This window comes from Rhea pennata, chromosome 19, assembly GCF_028389875.1.
Source record: "Rhea pennata isolate bPtePen1 chromosome 19, bPtePen1.pri, whole genome shotgun sequence".
Lineage (NCBI taxonomy): Eukaryota > Metazoa > Chordata > Aves > Rheiformes > Rheidae > Rhea > Rhea pennata.
The window spans coordinates 3,858,064-3,883,062 of record NC_084681.1 but is presented as its reverse complement, the minus strand read 5'-3'; the positions used below and the strand labels follow the sequence as shown (position 1 = coordinate 3,883,062).

The following is a 24,999-nucleotide window of genomic DNA, read 5'->3' as shown; positions in this document are numbered from 1 at the left end:
CCCTACAGTTTCAGTAGCAGAGGCCATTTTCAGCCACACTTTTCTTTTCTTTTTCTTTTCTTTTTTCCAAGAGGCAAAGCTTCTCCTGTGTCAAAAGAAAGTGGATCACTTGAGGAGTAGTTCATATTCATCCTTGGGCTTGGTTATGAATTATACTTGCAAGTTTATAGTATGGGATCTCGATTTTAGAAAAAAAGGCATACAGCAATTCTTCTGTAATCCTTTAAAACACACTGGTGGTAAGTCTTTCGCAGTTTCACTGAGACATTGTACACACTACAAAAGTGCAGGAACATGAACTGCCTTCATCTTGTGACACCAAGAACTGAAAGAAACAAACTCCAAATAGCTTCAAAAAAGCTATGAGCATGTAATATCTTTTGTAGGTCCGGAGGATCTCCACTTGCTACTTCAACACATGCCACAATTAAAGAGGTGAGAGGGTATTTTAACATTGCTCCTTCTCTTTCATGAAAGATCCATTGTGTTTTGATTTTCTTCAAAAACCATAGGGAAGCAAGGTATTTCAAACAGGTGTCGTTCTCCTGTTGACCATATTGACATGGAGTCCTTCCTTAAATTCCTTCTGAAGGAAGTTATGAACCTGCAGAAAGCTGGCTTCTTGGTCTGCATTGTAGCTGGCAGCAGTTGTAACCTTCAAGGGCTCTCTGGAAAGAGTGTACATGGAAATTTCGTTCATGGGAATGGTACCTGCTATCTTCATGCCAACTGGAGAAATGTCTCTAGATGGGGAAGGTTCTGTAGATCGAGAACTGGATCTGGACCTCCGTCTCCTGTATCTATAACTTGGCATCCTGGCATAAGGAGAACTGGAAGAAGTCTTAAGGAATTCCCTCTTCGTCTTAAACCGCAGCTCTTTGTTCTTCTCAATATAAATGTTCACAGCCAGAACGCCTATGGTTTCAGCCACAATAAAAGACAAGGCTCCAAAATAAAAAGACCAACCGTAGTTGTAATGGTTCTTTTTGTCCTCATCTCGCTTGTCACTTGGGTCACCTGCATTGCTTGATATGTAGACAATGATCCCTATGATATTACTTAGTCCTGGAGAGAGAAACGTAAATCAGTTGTTATGTGGCTGCGAAGGCAAAAGCCAAACTATGTGACTTTATGGACCTGAATGGTTCTAAAATTATGACCAGGACATGTCATTCAATTTATTTATTCTTTCTTTTTGCTAAAGATTTAATTTATTTATCGAAAAGAAAAGAGAGATAAGTGTCCTTATCCACATGGTCACAGTGCTTCATGGTTGCCTGCAAAGATCCCAAAGGATTCAGCAGTACAGGATCTGTCCCTGTCTCTTTGTTGCCATGATAGGAAAGAAGTCACTAATGGGAACTTGCTAAAATTGTTAGTGGGATTCTAACATTCAGAATAATAATAAAAATACATTTTGAGCTCAGGGCTATGGCTGTTCACCTTGATCAACATAAGTTCTCTTTTACTTTGCTGATTTTTCATCTGAATGCAGCATGCTTAATCTGGGCTTCAGGGAAAGATGTTAACAATGTGGCTGACTCTCTGAGATGCTTCTAGTGTGAAAACATGCTTACACACCACAGGTGGATTTTTTCTCTCATCATATAGGAGAGAGAAAAAAAAAGCCCTGGATGTAGGAGGCACCTGATTCACTTATTAATACCCTTTAAGTAGTATAAAAACTGCATGTTACCTATCTTAGCTTCCTGAAATTTTATTTCTAGGAAAGCTAAAAACTTTTCTAGAATTTACTTATTTTATAGCTTTAAAAACATATTTTTATCTTAAGAAATTTTCATTGTGTGACATTGCTAGTGCCGTAAATCCCAAGTTAGAGTGCAGGGAGAGAAATACCAACAAGCTTTTCAATGCGAAACATAACCTTGAAGCTTTGCATCAGGTCTGAATGCTAAATATGACTTGCTTGCCTTGTGCTTGCTTTCATCAGAACTGAGTAAGGCAAACAGGATTTCCTCCTTTGGATACAAACATATTGGTGGCATAAACATATCAACAGTGTAAAGCTGTTTACAGGATTCAGTGGTGCCTACCTGCAATAAAAACGCATCGAAGAATTTTAAACTGTAGGAAGGAAATTCAAGAAATAGAAGAAGAGCCTGGGACATGATGTAGCACCTTTGTTCCATGGCTCTCAAACGGGCTCCGAGCACCAGTTGTCACTAAGCGCTTTTAGAAAGCCTGGCCTTACTGTGGCCCAGATAGGTAATTTCAGGTAGCCTTGCTGCTGGAGGAACTGCTTCTCTGCCAAGCCTTGGCTGCACTTTTGCATTTTCAATTTAGAAAGGCAGCACTTCTTAAGGACTCAATTTCAGGAAGAACATACCTGCTGCAACAAAAAGAATCCCAGCGCTGAGAATAATGTTGTTTTTGCTATTGTAAATCCTTCCTGCTCCGACACAAAGTCCTCCCAGCAACAGCAATATTGTGCTTAGGATGGGGAACACGCTGGAGGCACGGACAATGCCTGAAGGGGAGATAAGAAGAAAAACAAGACAGATAATAATCATTTCAGATGCCTCCTCAGGTGCTAGTGTGGAGATTACAAGGCAAATTCTCAAAAGGTAACCCTTGGCTTTTGCTAGAATTATTACCGGTTCTGCATTTCTAGACAGCTTGTTTTTTTAGAGCCAAGGCTGTGAATAGGTAATATAAATATGATAGGGACAAAGCAGCTGTGGCTGTACTTGCTTATCGTGTGAGAGGCTTAAATCTTTGGTGCTTTCTCCTAGGAAGCCTGGCATTACTGCCACAATCAGATGCCACCGCATATGGGACGTTTCTGAAAAAGCTTGAGTAAGAGAGGGTAACACACGTCGTCGCGCAGGGACCAGCATGGAAAAATTCAGGAGCTGACACTGAACCCTGCAATATTTTGGGGATGGCTTTAGCAGATTGGGATATGCACAAGGTGAGCAAATGATAGCTTATAAAGTCTAGCATTTGTGTTACCTGCTAGCACAGCTAATAATGCTTTTTCTCTCATTGAATATTAAGGATATTGAGACCCTGATTTCTGTGGAAGACATTTTAACAAGTGTAGCTCAGATGTTTGTGTTTAGTTTCCCGACAGCTAAGTGCAATCGTTTAAAATTCTGTATGTTTCAGTCCATTCGTCAACATGGACTATAAAATCCCTGAAAAAAATTCAAAATACTACTTCAAGCCAGCTTTTGAAACTGGGTCACTAACAGACTAAGAAGCAACTGGAAGAGAAGTGGAAAGGAAGAAATGAAAGGATGGAGGAAAAATAAACAGGCAGAAGAGAGAAGAATGTGCGGTAAAAGCAAAAGGGGTAAACTTGGTCGTTCCTGAAAGCAATATCGAGGAATAAAGTTATACTGTTATATATGTGGAGAGGATTCTTTGCAGAAAGGGAGATAAAATGCAGAATACTAATAAAATGCAGATTTTCCCCCAAAACTGAGGGGGGGAAGGTGGATGGGAGGGAGGCAAGCGGGGCTGGAGATGCTGCAGGCTGCTGGAGGCAGAAGCTCATTCCCAGCAATGCCTTGGTGGGGGAAGCACCCCAGGACATGGGGAGGGCAGGGGACCCCCAGGGCCAAGCTTATGGAGAGGAGAAAACCACCATCTGGCCCAATTTGCTGATACAGAGCCGCTAATGGCATGGTCTCTCCTGGGTGCCGTCTTCCTGTGTGACAGGCACAGCGAGCGGTGCCTGTTTCTCACGGAGAAATGGCCGGAGGTTAGAGCTGATGTTTTCTCATTTTACTTTCGACGGCAGTGGTTTCCCCAGTTTAGTGAATACTTTCTAACCTGGCTATTTACCACAGCCCAACCCAATTCCTTTGGTAACTGGTGGCAAAGCTCCCACTGACTGCAAGAGGGACAGGAGTGGACGTTTAATAATAGCATTACTCTTGTGCGTGCTGCAACCCCCCAGGAACCTGCGCTACACCCATCAGGCTGGTGTAAATACACAAAGAAAGACAGTCCTTGCTGGGAAGCTTTTGCTTGTATTGATCTGCGACAGCAAGAAAAGCACGTCTCCTGCCATTGCTGGTAACTTTGCTACACAGGTCCCTTTGCAGATGGGGCATTTTCTAAGCAGCTCTAAAATCGATTTAAACAATCTGGTGCATTACTATTCAGGTAGTGTCTTGCAGTAATTGGCAAATCCAAGTAACGAGGGTGTAAGGTTACTAATCAAAGCAGGGCGAATGCTGAGAGTGCATTCTGTTGTCCTGGGTATAACCCAGCACGAGTGCTAAGAGGTAATGGTGCCTCGACTCTTGGGTCAGTTTTTAGAGACAATTTTTAGAAAAAGATTCAGCCTTCCACTCTGAGGATATTATATTTGTGCACTCAGACACTAAGACACCCCAAATCACTGGCTGCTTATTAGTGACCTGAAAAAAACAGCACAGGCTCAAAAACTAGAGTGGCCTAGCCTTCCCTGCTTTTTGGTTTTTATTCATGCTGTTTATAATGGTTTCAATTAAATTAAAAAGTTTTTCTAAAATGCTTTGGTGATATTATTAGAAGGAACTTGCTAGACATGTCAAATACACAGTTTGGATTGTTCTAGTAAAAAGCTCCAGAGATAATTTTTCTTTATTAGGTAATTAATGTAAAGACGGATAAAACATACGATATTGTCTTACTATACAACAGTAGGAGGCTTTTTCCTAAAATATGTACTTTTAGTTCTGAAAAGGAAGCTCATACATAACGTGAAGAATTTACATATGTCTCCTGATACTGGTAATAAAATGACAGCATATCAAAAAATATTAAGGGACTCTGGTTTCTGCTTTCTCCCCTACTTCTTTTCTTGTTTACTGTCCTTTCTGTTTGCATAGGCTGTTGTGCACCATGATCTGTTCTGACACCTCCTTCCGTGAAGAAACTGCAGCGTGTTGTGCTGCTCCTCCCCACGGGGCTGAGCGCTCCAGCTTTCTGTGCTGGCTTTTATTCTCCTCTGAAAGGCAGAAGGTAAGCAGAGTGTACGGGCTTGGCTTTTAAACCACGGCTGCTACGGAGCACTGGGAAGAGCTGCACAGAACTCTAGAAATGCGTATGAAGCCAGGGGCCCTCTGTACTTCTGTGCTGCAACAGACCCCCCCAATGTCCTCACGTAACTCATAGGGCCCTGAGTGAGCAACGGCAATAAGAGCCGCTTAAATCTTATTTACCGCAAAGGGAGATATGCACACGCTTCGATGCGGTGCTGAATAGGGACAGCTCGATTTCCGTATGGTTGCAGAAATGTGAGAGAGAGGAGACCCTGCATCACGCCGTGTGTGTGCAGGGGAGGTAGGTGTCAGCCCCCGGACTGGAACGGCTTTCTGTGCATGCAGCCTGCGGGATGGTTATAGCTCTGCCCCTTGCTGCGGCTCAGTGCAGGCATGTGAAGGGGATTTTTTTTTAAAAGACACACACGGAGTGGAGTGTGTTGTCATTGGAGAAGATTGAATAGGAGGGGTCTTGTTTAAGCTTCTTTGCACATATTAGTAGTCACTGTGGCAGTCATTCGTTTGGTTTTCCAGGAAGGAGCCTGAATGACAAATGGGAACTCTTGCCTAAAATCATTTTTTCACTGATTTCACTAGGGTTTGAACCAGGGCTTCATTCTGCTAACACTCTGTAACGTTTACATTTAGCTGATGTCCATATTAGATTGGTAATTGTGGAGCAGGCTGAAATGTTGAAAATGCTCCTCTTAACAGGAGCACAATATACACAAAATGTAGCTGTGTGGTGTCCTCACCTACGCAGTTCAGAATCTGCCTGCACAGAAACTACAAGCTTTCCCTTTACCTGACTTAGATGAAAAATGATAAAGGCTACCCCAACACATCCTTTCAAAAGACTTGTGCCAAGAAATGGATAAAAAGCATGATAGATGATAGAGACAGCAGATTGCCAAGGTGTTGCAGAGAGGGCAAAAATGGGGAGCAACGTCTCAGATCTCCTTTTAAACAGATTGAAAACATTCAGTGTTTGTGTCTAGCTAGACAATCATTCAGTTCCTGTTACAGATGTGTATGAGCTCTTTACTGCTGGAGTTAGAGACATAACATTTCAGTAATCTCTACTGTCAGCTGCATGCATTTTAAGTAGAACTGTGCTTTTTCTTGTAAAAGTTAAAGAAGGAGAGTCCTGTTTTCTATACAGACTATGAGAGGATAAGCTATCCTTTGTGGTGAGGAGCAGCTGAATTCTGATTTTGCAGAATTAGTAAAGGCTTGGACCAACTTATTTTTTTGATCTGGATTTAGTCACTTTTGAAAACAGGGTTTAGGATCCTTAGTCACAAGTATACTTACAAACAATTTACCCCCGGCACTTAGCTGACACAAATCTCTTGTCTTACGGAGGCGCTGTACACTATTTTTCCCTATTCTCCCTTTTCGCCAAATAAAGAAGACATGCTACACTTTTATCAAGATCCTGCTTAATTGCTCTTTCATTTGCAGTCCTTTCACTAATGATATTTCTTTCCTAAAGGTGATGTGGTATCAATTTAACATCAGTTCGAAGGCTTTGCATGAAAGATAAATGCAATTGTGCTCACACTCTGCTATTTTGCCTTAGCCTGAGCACCGAAATCATGTCACACAAGCACGATGACTGATCTAAATTGACAAGAGTAAGGATGAAAAGAAATCTAGGTTTTCTGGTAACTGTACCTAAGAGATTTTTTTTTTCTTTCTGTCTTAGCAAACAGAAGCTGTTTCGCAGAAATGAGCAGAAGGACAGAGTGGTTTTCTAAGTGTTTTTTCAGGTAATTAATAGGAGCATAATTAAAGAGCATTTTGATTTGCCAAATACATGAGCCAGCAGCCTCATTCATTGCTCCCTGAAGCTTTCCAAACACCTTGTGAACAGCAGTTTCTTTCCCTTGTAAAGAACATTTCTTTTAGCTTCAGTGGTCAGCTCTTTTGTACAAAAGAAACAAGCAGGTAAGGAATCCAACGTGGAAGGGGAAATCTAACTCAAATTTTGCAGGATTCATGAGGTTTTACACTCAAGTTCCAAGACTTTGTATGAACTGAATGAATAGTCAACGAGAGGAAAAAGAAACAATCACCCTTATCGGAAGGTTCAGGTTGGCAGCTGACATTGCTTATGTGAGATCTGACACACCTCTGCAGAGCAGCTATGACTGACTGTCCGTGCAGGGGAAACCACAGCCCACATTCATGCTGAAACCTTGTTACCTGCAGAAATCTCAGCTTCCTTCCCCAAATGCAGTAATTTCACTGCATATGGAAGTAGCTCAGGAGCTGCAAAAGATGAGGCTTGTTTCTCCTCCAAAGTGATGCACTTCAGATCCCTCTTGGAGGAAGATGACCAAAGCTTCTAATTTTGTCCATAGTTTCCCCTTAAAATAGCAATCATCACTAATCTCCACAGGGTTTTAGCAGCCTTGGTGGATTAGTGTGCATTATAAGGTGCAGCAGCGAGTATAGATTATTTCAGTAAGCAGGAATGTGCTGCTTTCTTGGTGGGAGGGCATCACTTTGCTTAGCCTCAGCTGAAGCAGGGTGTGATGGAAAAAAATGGTGAGAACAACAGTACCCACTGTACATTTTTACTTCCACTATTGCAAGCACCAGCAGGTGGTTAGCTGCGCTGCCAGCAGAAACTTAGAGCATTTTGACCCTAGCTGAGCAGGGGCGTTGGACTAGATGATCTCCAGAGGTCCCTTCCAACCTTACCGATTCTGTGATTCTATGATTCATGTATTTGGGGAAGACATGGCTATGCCTGGCCCGTACAGGAAAAGGGAGAAGAGAGAACATGATACAACCTTTTTAGGAGGCATAAGAGGCTCTGCAAAGAAGGCATAATTTGTCCATTGTGGCCATAGTGGATAGGACAAGAAGTAATAGATTTAAATAGCCTAAAGGTTGGATTTAAGCATTACAAAAAGCTTCCTAAGGGGCTGGTTAGTGCTGGGAGTCTCTATTCTTGGACCAGATAAATATCTCTCAGAGGTGACAAGGATAGCTGACACAGCCGTGGAGGAGGGGATTGGACTAGAAGGTTTCTTGATGCACTCTCCTAGAAATTTAAGCTGTCTGTTATTAACTCACTCCTCACACTCCTTTTTGATACATTAATCAGATAAATATTCTCTCTGCAAAATATTCTCTATGATCTGGGAATAATAGCTGTAGGTTTCTTTTTGAAAAATTTCCATATATGTTTTAGAGAATGGGCACCAGAATTGTGCGAGTTCCCCCTGGCTGAAGGAGGGGTCATGGCTTGTGTTGTCTGCAGTCCGAACTGGATATATATAATCACTGCTCTTTGCACCCAGTTTGGGCTAATCTCTTACAATGAGTAAAATTTGGGTTTGCTTTTACAGAAGAGATATCCAGGAAAGTCTCTCCATCTACCTCTGTTAAGCCTGTGCGTTATGTATTACTTTTCAACTTACGGAGAAGGTATTCTGAGCTGTCATGATCATAGTCATTGTCTTCAGGGAAATGGTTGATTCGGAAGCAATGTCCTTTGTAGATTCCTAAATGAAAACAAAGCAAACATAATACATACATAACAGAACCAAGTAAATGAGCTTTTGCTAGCTCTCCTTCCTTTCCTTTTCCTCCCAGGTTGTATAAGTAAATTATTCTCCTGTGGGGTTGGTCACCAATTTCCCTACGCCATCAAGAAACCACTTCTTAGGCCATGAATCTTAGGCAGTTTGGACTGAAGCCTCTCCCTAGGAAGGGAGAGCCAGGACTCCTGGGTTCTTCTTCTTAACAGTGCCACTAATACCATTGTCTTCATTTTTTTACTTCTCTGCGCTTTACTTTATCGGTGTTGTGCTTATCTCACAAGGATATTGAGTTTGCAAAGCTGCTTTTTGTTCCTACAGTGACTGTTGCTATGGGTTTCTGCTCCATGGCTGGGGCTCCTGGATGTTACTACGGTAAACCTGAGTAACTATATAGTGCTTAACATCCCTCCTTTCTTATTCCCAGTGAAGTGTTGGGTTTCTTTATTAGAGCTGGTGAACATTGTGCTGTTTGAGGCTTCTTCAATTACTCTACAGGCTTGGAAAACAAGTCCATAAATATGTTCTTCCTGTAATTTAAACCCGTATGTTCCCCTCAAGGCTGGTTCAGTTTTTGATGGGCATGTTTGTTCAGTTAGCCAGACGCCTGTGCAGTAAGTCAGGGTGTGAGCAAAGCCTGGGTGCCAGCCTGGACACATTGGTACCCTTACAGAAGCAGTGCATTTCTCATTAGGCAGCTTCCACCTTCTCCACTGCTACATCTTTCTCTCTATTCAATCTTGCATCTCGCTGCAATTCTTCCTTTTCACCTCCTCTTTTTGTTCAGTTTCTGTGGTATCGAAGCTGAACATGACAATGTTCAGGAAGCTGAATGCTATCTATACCTGAATGGGTGACACTAGAATAGGATGAGACCTTCACCTGACTAAAAAATTTGAGGTTCAGCACATTGTCCATCTAGGTATAGGCTTACATTAGTATTTTGTATTATTTTATATCATGATTATACATAGCCACATCTGGTCTTAGCTGCAATGTGATAGCTGAGACCACTGTTGCACAGCAAACTACATGGGGACACAAGGATTCTTCCTGAGAGAGCTTACTGTGGGAGCAAAGCCCTGAGGTGTGAGTCTGCCTTGGTGCTTTCATTATTCATTAACCAGTGCTTTCATGCTCAGGAACATATATCACCCAGAATGAGCTCTCTTCTGCACAGGAGTATTTGGTGCTTACAGTTCTAGCTGACAGAAGGATTTAAAAATCATCAGTTAATACTACTTTAACAGAAGCACAGCTGCAGTCTGTAGGATATAGCTGTGGATTTATTTTACTATCTATTACCGATGATTACAAAGATTTTCTCAGAAGCATTCCTAATCCAGAAGATTTCAATTTCACCCAGTAAGTGTCAACTACAGGTCTGTTACTACAGTGCATTTAATTCTTACAGTAAATGATGTATCTACTCTAATTATGATAACAGCTCAGGCTCTCTCTGCACAGCATTTCAAGGACTGTGAAAAACAAGCAAGTGGCTCTTGTAGCATGTGGAAATGACACACCTGTACTGTCTGCAAGGCAGAAAAGAGCACTTAAGCTGGGAACTGATGCCGCTAAGCATGTTTGCCCCCGCAGCCCTTTGTTTGCCATCAGCTGCTTTGTTGTTCCTTTTGGCTCTTCCTCAAGGCAATCCAAAATGCAGATTTTTAAGGATTCCAGTGCTTATTTTTATAGCAGTTCACACAGTGAAAGCAAATCTGTCCCAGCATAACTGGGCCTCTGAGACTGGAGTGGTCATTTCTGTGGAGCTCTTCATTGGGGTATGCCAGTTTAGAACTATATTCAGAGTATGATTTTTTCCTCCTAATCATTAAAGAAAAATCTAAATAGTTTTCTTAACCTAATTTCTTGTGGAAATAGGCTTTTCAATGACACTATGCTTCTGTGAATATAGGCAGGCTGTCAGTCTGTATGTCCTTCTCCAGTAACATTTAAAGTAGTTGGCTGATTTTATGATAATTTGATCGAAAAATAGAAGAATAACAGATAAGTGAGGTCTCACAAGTTTCAAGAAAACATACAATTGCATAAAGGCAAGAGGACTCTCCACCTAGAACTGCCTTGCGGACTTGCAGATTATTAGATACCAGAGCACAGGCATGGACGAGAGCCCAAATAAATGTCCCACTTCTAGGAAATCAATTAAGAGATGAGAAGTGCAAGGCTGAAATGTTCCCCGAGCCACTTGTGTTTGCAGTACTGATGGGTCAATGGATGGTTTTGGTTTCTGTAAATTAACCCTGTGTTATTAGATTCCTGAATGAAGTGGGCCCCTTAGCAAAACTTTTTCTTCTGATGAGGCCATGAAGCCAGGAGTCCTTCCACTGGAGGACTGAACAGATCAGCAGGACAATATTGGACTGTGTTAGCAGAGTCTGGGCTTTTCCTGTTTTATGTCTAAAGACCTTAATTTCCAGGTTCTTTTTACCTGGAGCCTTTCACATGAAAGTATGCTATATCAAGTCTAGCAGATTTGAAAAAAAAGAGGATAATTAGAAATAGCCCCATCTGAACATTTGAGAGAAGTTCAAGACTCCCATTCTGTTTCCATTTTTTAGGGGCATTGAGAGTGATCAGTCTGGCCAACTTTTTACAGAGATAGCAAACGGTTGTGAAATGTGGACTTGTATCAAAGGCTGGGAATACAAAATTTTCTTCCAAATATTTTGACTGTGGTTCAGGGTCATCTCTAGTGTATGGAATTTGATAGCTAATAACAACAATAGACTGGCTAATTTTCTTTCATAAACTTAATAAGTGCCATGTAACTCAGTGGCAGCTTATTAAAATATCAGCAAGGTTTGAAGTTGCTATCAAGAGCTCTAGTGATCTACTGGGCTGAGGACCCTTTCAATGCACAATGTATCAGAAATAAAGTTTTACTGAGAAGTTTAGCACACACCTTTCTTCATAGTGATGAACTTTGAAACTCAGATTTGGGTAAAATGAAAAAATACCTAGACTGGAAGCTACTGAAGCAGTGCTCAGCTTTGAAAGCATCCTTTTGCTTACTAGCCTAACAGCAAACCAAAACAAAACAGAGATTTGGTTAAATACCCAGCTCCATGCCCTAGCATGCAAAGTAACAGAAAAGAGATAAAAGCTATGAGATACAGGAGGTGACAGAAAAGGGAATGACTCATATTAGAATTCAGTAACAAATATTCTCCAGGATCTGCCCAAGGCCTGAGTCCTTAAAGCTCTTCTGAAAAGCTTCAGGCTGTGTACAAATGTGCTACTGTTCCACACTCAGTAAAGGTACCCATGGACCCAGCAGGACATGATGTGGAAGAGAGTTTTTTTTTTGTTTGTTTGAGTATGGGGATAGTCCCTTATACAGTTCGCAGAGGAAGATGGAATATTTAACTTCTACTTTGTATCCACTAGAGATAGATAAATAAACTGCAATCACTGCCTAACAGATAATAAAATATTGAAAAGCACTTCTGGATACCTCATGAGAGTAAGATCTAATATCCCAATGAGATGCCATAAGTACTACTCCTTTTTTTGAATGATTACTTATATGTTTTAAACATCTTTAGAAATGCAAATACTATAATGCATTTTCCCCATAATAATAATTTCATTTTGAATTTTGAGCAAAGACTTCAGGATTTGGGTTAGTGATAATGAAGAAGCAAATTTGCTAACGTGGTCTTGATATTGTGAGAAAATAAACTGTTCTATTGTTTATCATGCGCTTAGTTGGTACTGAGAAACTAAAAATGGTTTGCTAAGTCTATGCTTTCCTCTGTTTGTTTTTAAACTTGTCACCTACAAGGTTAGCACTGCCTAACCTCACTAAGTGTTGTTCAGATAACTATAATTAGAGTGTGACATACTCAGATAATGTGGTAAGGGGAGGAATGTAGTGCCTAAGTCAAAATTAAATTTTGGTTTTGGGGTTGAGTTCTCAAAGAACATGGAGTTTTCAACAGTAAATCAAATTAGTGATCCCAGCTTCTGGTGACATATTACCTCCTTGCTTTTGCTCAGATAATCCGTTAGTAATCATACCTGTGCCCCTGGCAGGGTTATTCACTGTGGCTATATTTTGTGACCAGTTAGAATGGTGGATAATGCTGTAGATGCAAGTTCTGCTTAACCCTGTTTATGACCATGCATTACACAAGTATATCATCACTGGCCAGTCCATCAGGCCATTTCTTTCAAATAGCTATTGCCCATGGTTAGTATTTATCAGTGACAACATTCCCTGATGCACTGGAAGTGTTTTCACAAATGTTTTTAACACTGGAAGATAAGAGCTCTTCAATGTTTGATGATATTTGTCAACGCAAGCTTTACTTTTGTTTCCTTCCCCCTCCCCATAATACTGTAAACTACATACAACAAGATCTTTCTGCAACATTAGTGTTCTGTTGTCATTTAAAATAGGTTTCCACCATGCAAGATGCTAGCAGGTTTGCAGCAGAGGACCTTGTCTGCGGGGTACTTCTGTCAATAGCAATTTTTGTCTCTCTGCTCTGAGCATGAGCTTACAGAAGGCGATATTTGATAGCAGTGGGAGACACATGAGAATAGATAGTTCTAGCTGGTCTCCCTCATTCCCCATCAACAGCTTCTGCAGAGCTACTGCTTGCTTAACTGTTTCACCTACCAGCCTTCTTCCCTGCCCTTACTGGTAAGACTACACAGCAAAACACCAGTTTTGTAACTTGTTTGAGAAGCCCTTCTTGTTTCCTCACCGGATGCTAAACATTTGCTACCTCCTTGGATCCCCTGCCAACACAACACATTCTTGCACTGAACAGCTAAGATACTTAGTGCATACACGCGCACACTATTTATAGAGTTAAGCAAGGTTTTCTCTGTAGGGGCGTATGTGCATGGAATGGGTGCTATGAATGTCAGCTTCAGAAGCGCTCTCATGGCTACACTACATACCTGCAGGCAGGTAAATACACAGAAGAATGTTCCAGCCTAAAATCATGCTGACCAGCTGATTTCTCTTTGGCAAACGTGGGTCTTCTTGGAAGATTTTAAGATGTATAAAGAATGGATTTTAAAGGTCATTTTACAGCAAGTGTGTCCAGATATAAGAGATACAAGTTGTAAGGAGGTGACAATATATTAAAAATAAGGCAATTGGTAAGGAAACGGGAGAGTTACCCCTCTGTTTCTGTGTGCTGCATCTATTCGGTTACTCAATTCTGTGCTTTAGTTCTGCAGCAAAGCATAGCACGATTTGTTGCTAACACTTGAATGTCTGAATGTTTAAATGACAACTTTGCTGAATTTATCAGCACTGAGAAGGTTGATTGATGGATAACATCACGGACAACCAGAGAAGCGTTGCGTTCAGAGAAGGGCTGTTTTTAACAGAAGTTGGCTGAACATGGTGGGCATCTAACCAAATCCATATGTGGACTGAATTTCCTTAATGGCAGAGTTTTGCATTTCCCTTTGACAAAAGTGAAGAATCTCTATTTATAGTGAATGAGAGTGTGTCAGACCTGGACACTGTTGGGGGAGCAGAGAAACAGTTATATATTTTTTTTCCTTAGGAAGAATTCTCTGCTGACAAGTTCTGAAAGCTTTTGCAGTGTGATTTGAGCTATAGTGAGCAAAGGAAATCAGACATGCCAAAAAATGTTTCTGTCCACAAAATTCACAGTGGAGAGTCCTTCTATGCATTGTGTTCTTTACTTTGTTTTTTTTTTTTAACCAGTAAAACTACGCTGTCTCAGTAGATTGACACAATGGCAAATGGAGCCACTAAATTAACCTTTTTCCCCTTCATTCTTCTTGTCATAAAATAATGTTTGAAAAGGGGAATGGGTGATGTACCTACCATCCATGACTTCTTTTACTTCCAAGATTTGCTGTATGGTGCTGATGGTCAAGGGCAGGGTGGTATGTATTGAACGCTCCACTCAGACCACGGGGAAGAGAATTAGATTTTTTTCTTTAATTTAGCACTTTCTACATTAATTTGTCCCGAGTTCGATTATTTCTCTCCTGGTGAGAATTTCATAGACCTGTACTTAAGTTACTCAGACAAGCACAGATCCTGTGAGCCTCTCCTAGAAGATCTCTAATGGTGTCATTATGAAGGAAATCATGCACTATTGGATGCAGGCAGTGCATAAAACACACCGCGTGTGAATTTGCTACCCCGCATTGCTGCTGTAACGCTGCCTTCATTGTCAAGGCGAGTGGAGCCAGCAGAGCAAGAAACCTCGGGAGGTTAAGTACACATTTATTGGGTGTCTGGCTTTGAGAGCAGTTTGGCTGTTGTGAGATCTTTGTGAAGCTTGAAACTTCACCGTATAGATTGTTTTTGGAAGTCACTGCTGAGACAGATGCTGTCTGACACCCCTTGAGTCCTGACAGGCGAATTTTTGTCCATATGACAGATACGCTCATATTTTTGTTTCATGCTGAGAGTCAGTTTGAGGAAGGGCACTGCTCGTGCATGGGGTTATTGTCATACTCTTGCCAGGATAGGCCTTGTTTTCAGGAAACACTTAAGATGTGGGAAGAGAAGGAGTACAGTCCCGTGACTGTGAGCTAGCAAGGTACCGTGAGTGAGCTGACCAGCGGTAGCTGTGCACGTCATATTTACACTACAACAAATTCAACTCAGCGGACTCGTTAAAAGGATTTTATTCTGAATCTTGGTCATCCTTCTCTACAGATGCCAAGACAGAGGAAAGATAACCCTGTATTTATCCTCATAAAAGTCCTTCCTTTCTTCCTCTGTCTTTCATTCCATTACTTGGAGAAGTCTCTTATTTCTAATAGGAAGGGACACAACTGCTTACTTTAAAAGAGAAGAGCTAATGGCCAGGCTCTGATCTCAGTTGTGTGGGTTCAAATTTGGGTCTCACCCCGTCACAGTGATACCAGCATCTGGTCTTCTCCCTTTGTTTGCTCTCTCTCTCTACTTCCTGGACCAAAAAAAAAAAAATCCTTATTTTAAAAAGTTGAAATGTATGAAATTTGCCCCACTTTCTACTTCAGGAACTGTCAGCTCTCAGAAACCCTTTGGGTTCTTCTTTTGATCTATTTTCAATTATCTGGTGGGTAAAGTAAAACTCCTCAAGTCTCTTATTTTCTCATCTTCTGCCGCGACAAGAATGTCCTCCTTCTCCGGTCCTCTCCCTGCACTGCCTACAGACCCTTGGCTGCTTCATGCTTTTCATCCGTCCCCTTGATGCCAAGTGAATAATTATCGGCCACTTTTGACTCCTGTTCCATCTTGCTCCTCTTTAAAGGTTTGCGATACAAAACACCTTCCTGCTACGTTTAACACCTCACTGCGGTTCTGCCCATGGCAGCGGCGGCGGAGCCCGACGCAACGCGCTCCTGCCGCACACGCAGGGCGCAGCTGTCAGCTTCGCTCAGCCCACGCGGTTGCAAATTAGCTGATGTTGGCAGGGGACTGCGCTCTGCTTTTACACAGGCCTTTATTCTTAGCTGTCCCTGTTCCCCTCCAGTCTGGCAAAAGCACGTTTTCTCTAGGAACAGTTCTCAGTTCAGTTTGTCTTTGACATGCTCAGTCCCACCAGCTTGATCCTCCAATTAACCTTACTCCACTTTTTCCTCTTACCTTCTTATACCAATTAATGCTCCCATCTGTATTTATCACACACTTTGTATGAGAGAAAAGACTGTCTTATACCACCTTTCTCAAGTATTTACTGTAGGACATTATAATCTTTCACCAACTCGTCTGCACTGTGATAGGGTCTGATCTTGTTTCCTTCTATGGTGTGCAGTATCTCCTCGGTGCTCTTCTATAAAGTCTATCTGAACTCTTGTTTGCTAGAAGCCAAGAGAGCTTCCAGCTTCTCCTGTCCTTGTATCCCTAGCCCGCAGAATTAGAGGCGCCTTGCTATGTTCCTTGCATTACTTTTTTTCTATGGTGTAGAGCTTGCACTCCACATTTCTGCAGAGCCTTCTCTGCTGTCTTGAGTGCCAATTTCATAGCCATAAATAGCAGGTTCCTGCTTGGGCAGTTTGACCTTCATGTCACTGACCCACCCTTTTCTCTTCCACTACTCTTGAATTCCTCATAGCTCAGATACGGCACCTTAACTAACCTCCACCGGACGTCAGTGGACATTCGCCATCATCCCAAAAGCTTGGCCACGTAGCATGAGATACACATCCCATTTGGGTGTTGCCGTCTGCTGTTGAGTACTGACTTCTAGTTCTGACATAAACTATTTTACTCATTGAGCAAATTTTGTTTTGCCATTCTGCATTTCAGGATGTAACACCCTGAGTACTTGTATGTATACAGCCTATTAAAGCATATCCAAATTCTATATTACTTACACTAGAAGGCATTTGAGGAGGTGCCTACAAAGGCTCAGTTAGTTTTCATTCACGTGGGTATATGCAGGATCAGCAGCCGATCTTCTGTTTTCAGCTGGGCGAATATCATCAAAGATGTTGTGCATTTGTACTTCTGTGCAAGAACTGAACAGATGTGGGAAAGATGCCTTGCCAAAAACTTCTTTAAAACACTATGACTGCCTTTTGTTCCATATAAGGTTTTATCTGACACCTTGAGTCATGGTAGAAAATCCACGGCAGTGGAGCTCATTTCCTGAAGATTCACCTCACCTGCACATGTGGGAGCTAATAAAACACATCACAGCATCTGGCTGATGTCCTTAAATTCACTTCAGTCATTACAAAACTGCTGCCAAAAGTACTAAGTGTCCTTGCGCTACCACAGTGAATATCAATAGTATCAGGGAAATGTAGGACAGCAGCAAAGGAGATAAGATTTGATTGTATGTTACTTTGTTTTGAGCCACTTATTTTCCATTTATTTTTCATTTCCATTTTCCAAGTGTACTGGAGCCACTGCTCAGGCACCTCTAGCTGCCCCTTTGGGCATTGCTGACAGCCTTCTTACAGCCATCTGCTATTTGCTCCTTATTAACCATATCCTCTTGTGCTTCTTCTGGAAGGCAGATTTGGGAAAACTGGGGGGATTCTGTGGCTTATTTTGATCTTTGTTGCCTTTTTTTACTGAGCATATTGAGGGAATTATCTGTTTTTTCTAAGAAGAAGCGCCGACATACTTCCAGCCCTGATGTTTGGTTTGCATTTTGTAAATCATCTGCACAGGGAAATAGGGGCAATTCTTCACCCTGAGTATGTCTTGTGATTTGTGGGCAATGTTCGTTGCATTCCTCGAGGAACTTTTCAAAATCAGAGCTAAGTTAGCCCTGAGACGTAAAGAGTTTCCATGCCTGGCTGAATCCCAAGAGACTGTCAACATTTCTAGCTGTCATGGGGTTGTTAACTCACTTTTCTGTGTGTGCTTTTCTATATACCACAACGGCCCACACTTTCTGTATTCTGCCTTCACACTTCATCTCATCCTGCATCTCGTGGCATTCCTTTATCCCGGCAGCCCAGAAGTTTGTCTCACCACTCATTTCCATATTTTGCTCCTCTGTAACTTTGCCAAAGCTGTTTCTGTTCATATAAGCTCATATAATCGTTCTTTTTCTTTTAAAGTGAATTTAGAAATTTGATAGAAACCTCCATTAGAGTTTTTTAGTTGCATTTTCTACCTTAGCTAAAATTGGTCTCACACTTCAGTAGTTAGTTTTGGATTCACAGGTGAATGTCTTCATCTGTCATAGCTTCAAACTGAAAGCCAGTCTCCAGAGAGGTTCCTGCTCTTTGTTACATTCTAGTCCAAAATGCCTTAATTTAATGAGGTGCTTAGTACCCAACAGTGCTTTTGGCACAATGTGTCCGAGACTAATGTGTTATTCATGACAACTGTAACTACATAGTTGGACTACCTCAGAGAGCAAAAGAAAATAAGCAGTGGTGGCCCATATGCTAGCTAGGATTCAGATGTACATTGATTTGGACCAAAACCCACTGTTTTTCCAACTTTCATGACCTTGGCATACATTCATCACTACTAAGACTGCTCCTTCAGGCAGACTGCTGCCTGTCCATCAATCATTACGAGATGGATGAAATGCCCAACTTTATGGGATGCAACTTTGAGAACAGATAGTTATCTTGTCTGAAGAAATGTTCATATGCTGCAGAATGACAAATTGTGTTTATTTTCACATTGTCAAACTGTGCTTTTTTTCCTGTGCTGGCACAATTGGAATCAAGTTTCCCTTAAGGGATAGTTTGGTTTTTATCCATCTGGTTTCCCTTACTTCAGTAAGTCATCAGTTCTCCCTCATTAACATGGTGATCAACCAGGACTTGATGGGTTCACCTCTTATGATCACAGCATGTCTATAAAGCCTATATCACAGCTCATCACTACCTAGGGAAGAAATTTAGGGAAATGGATATTAATGTCTCTTCAGAGTCCCTAGTGGCTTTATAATTTAAGACATAGACATGATCACCTCTGGGGAATGAATATTGTTCTTGAACTACTGTTCTTGAAACATACCCCGCATAATGTGTGATGCTGTGTTCCCTGTATCTTCCACCACCTCAACTTTCCTATACACCCATCCTTGAGCTCCTGTCTTCTCATTCTTAATTTCTACTTTTAGACTCTCTTAAACCTTCATTTTTAAGGTTCCTGAAATGCCTTCATTTCAAACAGGCAGGATAGCTGTGCTTTGCAATTGCAATATAGCAGTCTGTAATTTAAGAAACAACCCTCCAGAATGAGGACCCCGTAACCCCTGGGGATGTTTGTGGCAGCATGTAAAGAACACATGACTTCTTCTTCTACAACAAACTAAGCAAGAACGTTCAGAGCTAGTCAGTCGAAAAAATGGCTCATATTACTGATACTCCTTGTGTGATCTCTCAGTGTAGCAGAAGCTTACAAGGCACCACATAGTAATTTCTCTGCATAAAATGAATGATGATTGTCTGCTCTAATAGCAATGAACATCTCTAAGCTGACATCTAAGACCGAACTCTTCCTTCAGAAATCTTCTTTTGGCTCTTTTATCTGCTCAGCTCCCTGTGCAGGACATTCATACACCCCTAAGTTTTTCTCATGAAAGAAGGAGAGAAGTTGGATTGGCAAGCTGTGATGTAGGAGCTCAGTAGTTAACTGATAATATACAGGATATTTGGACACTCTGGGAATCATGTCAGATTTCCATGTCTCTTCAATTCATGCTGATCCATCACAAGATGATAATGACACTAAAAAAAATGGACTGGACATGGAAGAAGCAATGGGGAAATTTCACTCCATAAATCATTTTAATTGAAGGGAATGCTTGCAATATGTCTGGCTTCATAATGTAGCGACCTTGAGTTGGATGTGCATTCATTTTGGAGCATGTCTTCCTCATTTCTATGCTAGCTTGTTGAGTTATACATAGATGAAAAATCTCTAGAGATTGATCATGAACAATCAGTGATGCAAGACTGAACCAGGACAGATGACAACAGGGAATCTAAAGGTTAGGAGAAAGGGGGTGTAACTGCCAGACCCCAGTGATGGCTGAATTTGGAAAACACAAATTTCAAAACCACGTGCACGATGTATTAGTACAAAGGACAATCCACCAAGAACGATTAGGGCAATGCCTCCAAGAGACTGTGCTGTCTAGTAGACTACTCGGGGCTAATAGCCATCCTTGGGAATATATAACTGGGCTGCTGGGCACAAAGAATAGATTCCAAGGTGAAAAAATAAAAGGAACAAAAATGTTTCTGCAAATATATCCTGCAAGAAAATACAAAGGAAATATGAAGGACTTCAGCTGGAATCAGTTACTCCTGTTTCAGTTACTGCTGATTAGCTGTAGCACGTGCAACCCAGGAGGTGCCATAGCCAGCGTGCAGAGTATGTGCTGGGCGGGTGCTCTGGAGGCTGGTTGTAGAAGTAGGGAGTCTCCTGCACCTGGGGGGTGTTCAGAGCTGGTTTGGGACTGCCAGGGAGCCCTGGGGCCCAGGGCAGTCCTGGCCCTAGCTGGCAGCAGGGCAGCAGGAGAGGGGCAGCAGGGGCAGCTGGTGGCAAATTGCACAGCGGATGGGGAGTGCTATTGCTACAGAGGGACTCTGAGAGTGGGAAGATGAGAATTAGCAGCTCTGGAGGAGGAAGAGAGAGGGAGAGAGTTGAAAAAGAAGGAGGAAAAGGAGCGCTTCAGGGAAGAGGGGGAAGGAAACTGGAGGCGGTTCACAGGGGAGGAGGGAAGGAAACATGGAAGCAAGTGGGAGGGAGAGCGAGCTCAGGAGGAGGAGGAGGAAGAGCTGGGGAGGGTGGGCTGTGGGTGGCCGGCGGGGAGGGGAGCGCTGTGAGAAGATGGGGAGGAGAAAGGGAGCCTGACAGATTGGCAGTGCCTGTGGAGACGGGCACCAGATGGCTACCCTGGGTCTCTTCTGAGCCTCGGTCTTTGTTTTCCCTGTACTTGAATCCCTGCTCGGCTCCGTGTGTGCAGCCTCCTCTCCCGTATCGGCAAAGAGTCGGTGCTAGTACTAGTGGCAGAAGGCAAGGTGATGTATAAAGCAGCTGCCTGATGAAAATGAAGAGCCTGACACTTATCATTCCCAGGATTGATTTAAATAGTTAAAGTTAACAAAAGAATTAATACAGTGAAAGGGAGAGAGCTATCAAACAGCTCTTTAAATGAACACAAGCAGAGGAGGTTTCATCTGCATCCTGCACCTGAAACTTTCTATTTTCTAATGCAAACTAAACAGTGACAAATAAAAACGAGACTGCAAAAGCAGCATGAGCTCTTTAAGCTTTAATTATTCATCAGAACCATTTCCTTCTCTGCTGAGATTCAGAGCCACACATTTAAGCAGGTTACACTAAGGTTTATGGAAGATGTAACTTGCTTGTTACACCAGCTAATAAATACAACTAAGCACAATGGTCCAACAATATTTGTAGAAATAACATTTGGGAAAATGTGTTTAATGAATCAGAAGTGCCTAATCTATTCAGTCTTGAAAATCACAGCATATCATGCAAAATTACAGTGCACTAAAGCACAGACACATAAATATTTTATTGATGAATTCAGAGGTTACTTTCTTCCCTCTTTCGGTATTTCAGAATTGCATTTTTACTATGAAATGTCTCTACCTGTGTAAGGGAAGGATAATTTTAGTGGAAGCTTTGGGCAATCAAGTCTGAGGTCTCAATGATGAATTGAAATACCGTATCTCTGAGCCCCAGCCTTTTTCAGAATCGTGCGTCTCCCATTGTAACTGAAAAGACTGCCCCTGCTTTTTGCTGACATAGGATGGTGGAGCAGTGGCAGGAGAGGTCAACAGCTGGGAGAGGACATCCCCCAAGAAATTTTCCTTTTGCTGGGAAGAATTAACGGAAGGTAGGACCCCCGTGTGCCTGGCCACGCAGCTGGTTATGCGACTGGCTCCCTTGCACACCCTCCTCTTCAAGCCACTTTCTCTCCAGCACCTTAAAGGTATTGCGTTTCCACCAGCAGGCATCTGTGTGGGGTAGGTGGGTCATGCTCACACATCACGGGGAGTTTGTGGCTGATCCTACATCGCACGGGACGACTCCTTGCCTTCTGCAATGCTTGGTATCTCAGGGCCCATATTTCCTCCTGAGTTTTGAAAGCAGGAGAGGACCAGGTTGTTAACACTGGGCAAGACCTCCTGAAAGGCCAGCTTGCGAAGTACCCAGTAGAGCTTCCTACCTGGGCATAGTGCCATGCAGAAGGAGAGATTTATAGCACCTTTCCCCTTCAGGCACTTTATCTGGCACGATGCAGAGCTTGCAGTGCCTCCCTCATCTCCAGGTATTACAAACTCCCCTTCTTGCACAGACGACGGTACGGGGCTCCCCAGGCTCGGTGCTGAGCCCCGCGGCCACCCGTGCCCGCTGCCAGGGCAGCCGCCCACCCTGCGCCTCGCGACTGTCCTGGCAGACGGGCTGCCTGGTGCAGGCAGCAGAAGGGCAGCTTTCCAAAATCCTGCTTCTCTTAACGGGGCCACATTCTGCTACTTACTCAATCTTTACAACTCAGTGATATGCTGCCAGTATATTTTTGCCAAGGAGCCGAGGCAAAAATATGTCTCTTCTTCCCACTTCCTCAGCCTGTGAAAAATCTCAGTCGTGTGCAACGAGACCCCGTGTATTTGTGTGTATTGGGGTGTGGGGGGTAAGAGTTTCTGTAATTTCTTCTCTGACTGAAAATCTGCCTTGTAAGCAGGAAGCACCGCTTTTACCGTGTGTAGATCTGGGTGGAAAAGCCTTGTGTTGTGTTGTGCAGAAGTGGTAGTTCATGCAGGGGACAGGCTTGAGCTCCGCTCCCTGTAAGCAAATCCTTTACTTGCTCTGTGGCTCAGGTTCTCCCCTGTGCAACGGAGACAATCACGGCTTATAAAGCATTTGGGGATTTATGGCTCAAAAAGCTCTATATTAGCAAAGTTGCCTATCAATGGATAAAGAAAAGAGGCACAATCCTAAGGTCAGGATCTCTCTGTTGAAAAAGTGCTTGAATCTCCCCAAGAGCCAGAGAAACTCCAGGTGTTTAATGTGTTAACTTGAATCATCTGTTAAATAAACAAGACTCCCCCGTGCAGCCGTGGTCTGGGATTCTAGCTGTGAGTTCTGAACGAGCTGGCTACTTTAAAAGCACTTGATGCAAAGGGAGTGGGGTGGTGGAGGATTTTTTTTTTTTTTTAAGCTTCACAGCAACTTTGCAAACTAGATGTTCCAAAAAGGTGTATTTCTCTCTCTTCCTTTCCCTAGACCTTGCATGACTTCAAGACATCAAATGTTAATGAAAGTTTGCCAGGCTTCAAGGTCTGTGAAAGGGAAGTTAAAAATTCTGCACCATAAAATGGCTCTAAAAATATTCAGTCATTTTGAAATATCAACTGGCTCCAACAGCTCTTCTGCACACAATGCTACAGACACATCAGGCCTTCGTCTCCTAAACATTAGCTGTTCAGAGAGTTTTCCTAGTGGTGACTCTAGGCTCACTGTTCAGCCTCTCTCCTGTGCCGCTGTCCTGAGCATTGCCCAGGGTGATGACTATCCCCAGGGTGAACACGGCCCCACACAGCAGCCCTGCAGGTTCTCAGGAGTGCACTGCGGCCTCACACCATCGCGTTAGCATTAGAGCCTGGCTCCTGCGTCCTGCTCTTCGGTACCTTTTACTGTCCAGGGAGGCAGGGCTCTGCTTGTAAGGTTTCAACTTTTTAGGCATGGCAACACCTAAGTCCCGCTGTGAATGTGGCCCTAAGAGCTCCTGAACAGGAGCGTCGTATTGTCATGCAATGTGAATGAGTTTCTGCTTGCAGGCTACACATGCCTCAAGCAGCCTGAACTGAAGCTTCCTGCTAACGGGCAAATTACTCAAGATGCCAGGTGTAACTCGATTGACTTCTGAAGGATTCCCAAAGAAATACAGTTATCTGCTTGTAGTTTTAAGGTGTGTTTTTTTTCCCCCCTAACAGTTTTCTGGGAGCTGGTTTTCCAGTACTGCAGACACCTTCTTCTGCTCTGAGAAGGGCAATGTACATTCCCCCCAATGAAGGAAACGAAGCTCCCAAATATAATGATTGGGATCGTGACTTCAAGCACAATCTTGAATAAGAAGCAGTGTCTAAAGCGTTCCCATCACTGGAGAAGCCACTGGAGGCTTTGTGACTCAGAGCACCTCTGAGTCATGCGTCATGATCCTCCTGGCTCTCAGGGGATAGTACTTTGCTGCTAGCCTGTATCAACGATGAATTAGGACTTTCCCTCCCGGCATTAGCCATTAGTGAGATGTTTGGACCCCAAAACGCTGGACGTTCCCTGCTGATCTGTGTCACTGGAAGGAAAGCGTGTACAAAGAACGTGACCGTATTCTGCAGTGCCAGATCTAAGGGCTCCATATTTGGCTCAGGTGCGGGCAAAAACTTTATTATTCCTTGTCATGGGCAGGCTGCCTGGCCACACTCTAGCCCTATGAAGTACATTATGAGTCAGACTCAAATTGCTATTTTTGAGTAAGTAAGTGAGTCGAAATAATTCATGTACATGTGAGTTAAAATTCTGCTTAAAAATTACTCTCTGTCTTTGAAGCTTAAACCTTGTGAGATTTACACTATTTGATATTGAATTTCATTTCACTAGGTTCTTGCCAGCTTTTATTGTAAGTGTAGACCCTCATCTTGCAAACCCTTCTGCAAATATCTCCATTGCTGGAGCTGCTAGAACCAGTTGCATATATAAGTGTCATGAAGCCGGACGAGCCAAAGTCTTGCGCCAAACACTGAGGTGCACGATAGTTCTTAAGCAAAAGCTCAAGCAATAAGCCTTCTTCTTCTAGGGATTTTGAAACCAGTTTCTGAATATTGAATTAATTTATCTGCCAGTATGAACTGAGAGGTTTTGGAAAGGTAAAAGGTGCAGGCTTGCGTGTGTTCACTTTGAGAGGAAAAGCACAAAAAGAAAATACTTTTTCATCCATATGAGCTTCTGTAAATTGTATTCTATTCTTAGGAGA

General features: G+C 42.6%; 1 protein-coding gene across 1 annotated transcript in view; it reads right to left on the bottom strand.

Moving 5' to 3' along the window:
- Positions 1 to 461: 461 nt before the first annotated feature.
- The window catches only part of CACNG4 (calcium voltage-gated channel auxiliary subunit gamma 4), a 40,444-nt gene continuing 15,906 nt past the window's right edge, over positions 462 to 24,999 (bottom strand). Inside the window, exons 2-4 of the mRNA XM_062591766.1 lie at positions 8,432 to 8,515; positions 2,348 to 2,488; positions 462 to 1,065 (exon numbers count right to left, since the gene is read on the bottom strand). Coding sequence (XP_062447750.1) covers positions 527 to 1,065; positions 2,348 to 2,488; positions 8,432 to 8,515 — 764 coding nt within the window. The 3' untranslated portion in view covers positions 462 to 526. The remainder of the gene's footprint in view (positions 1,066 to 2,347; positions 2,489 to 8,431; positions 8,516 to 24,999) is intronic.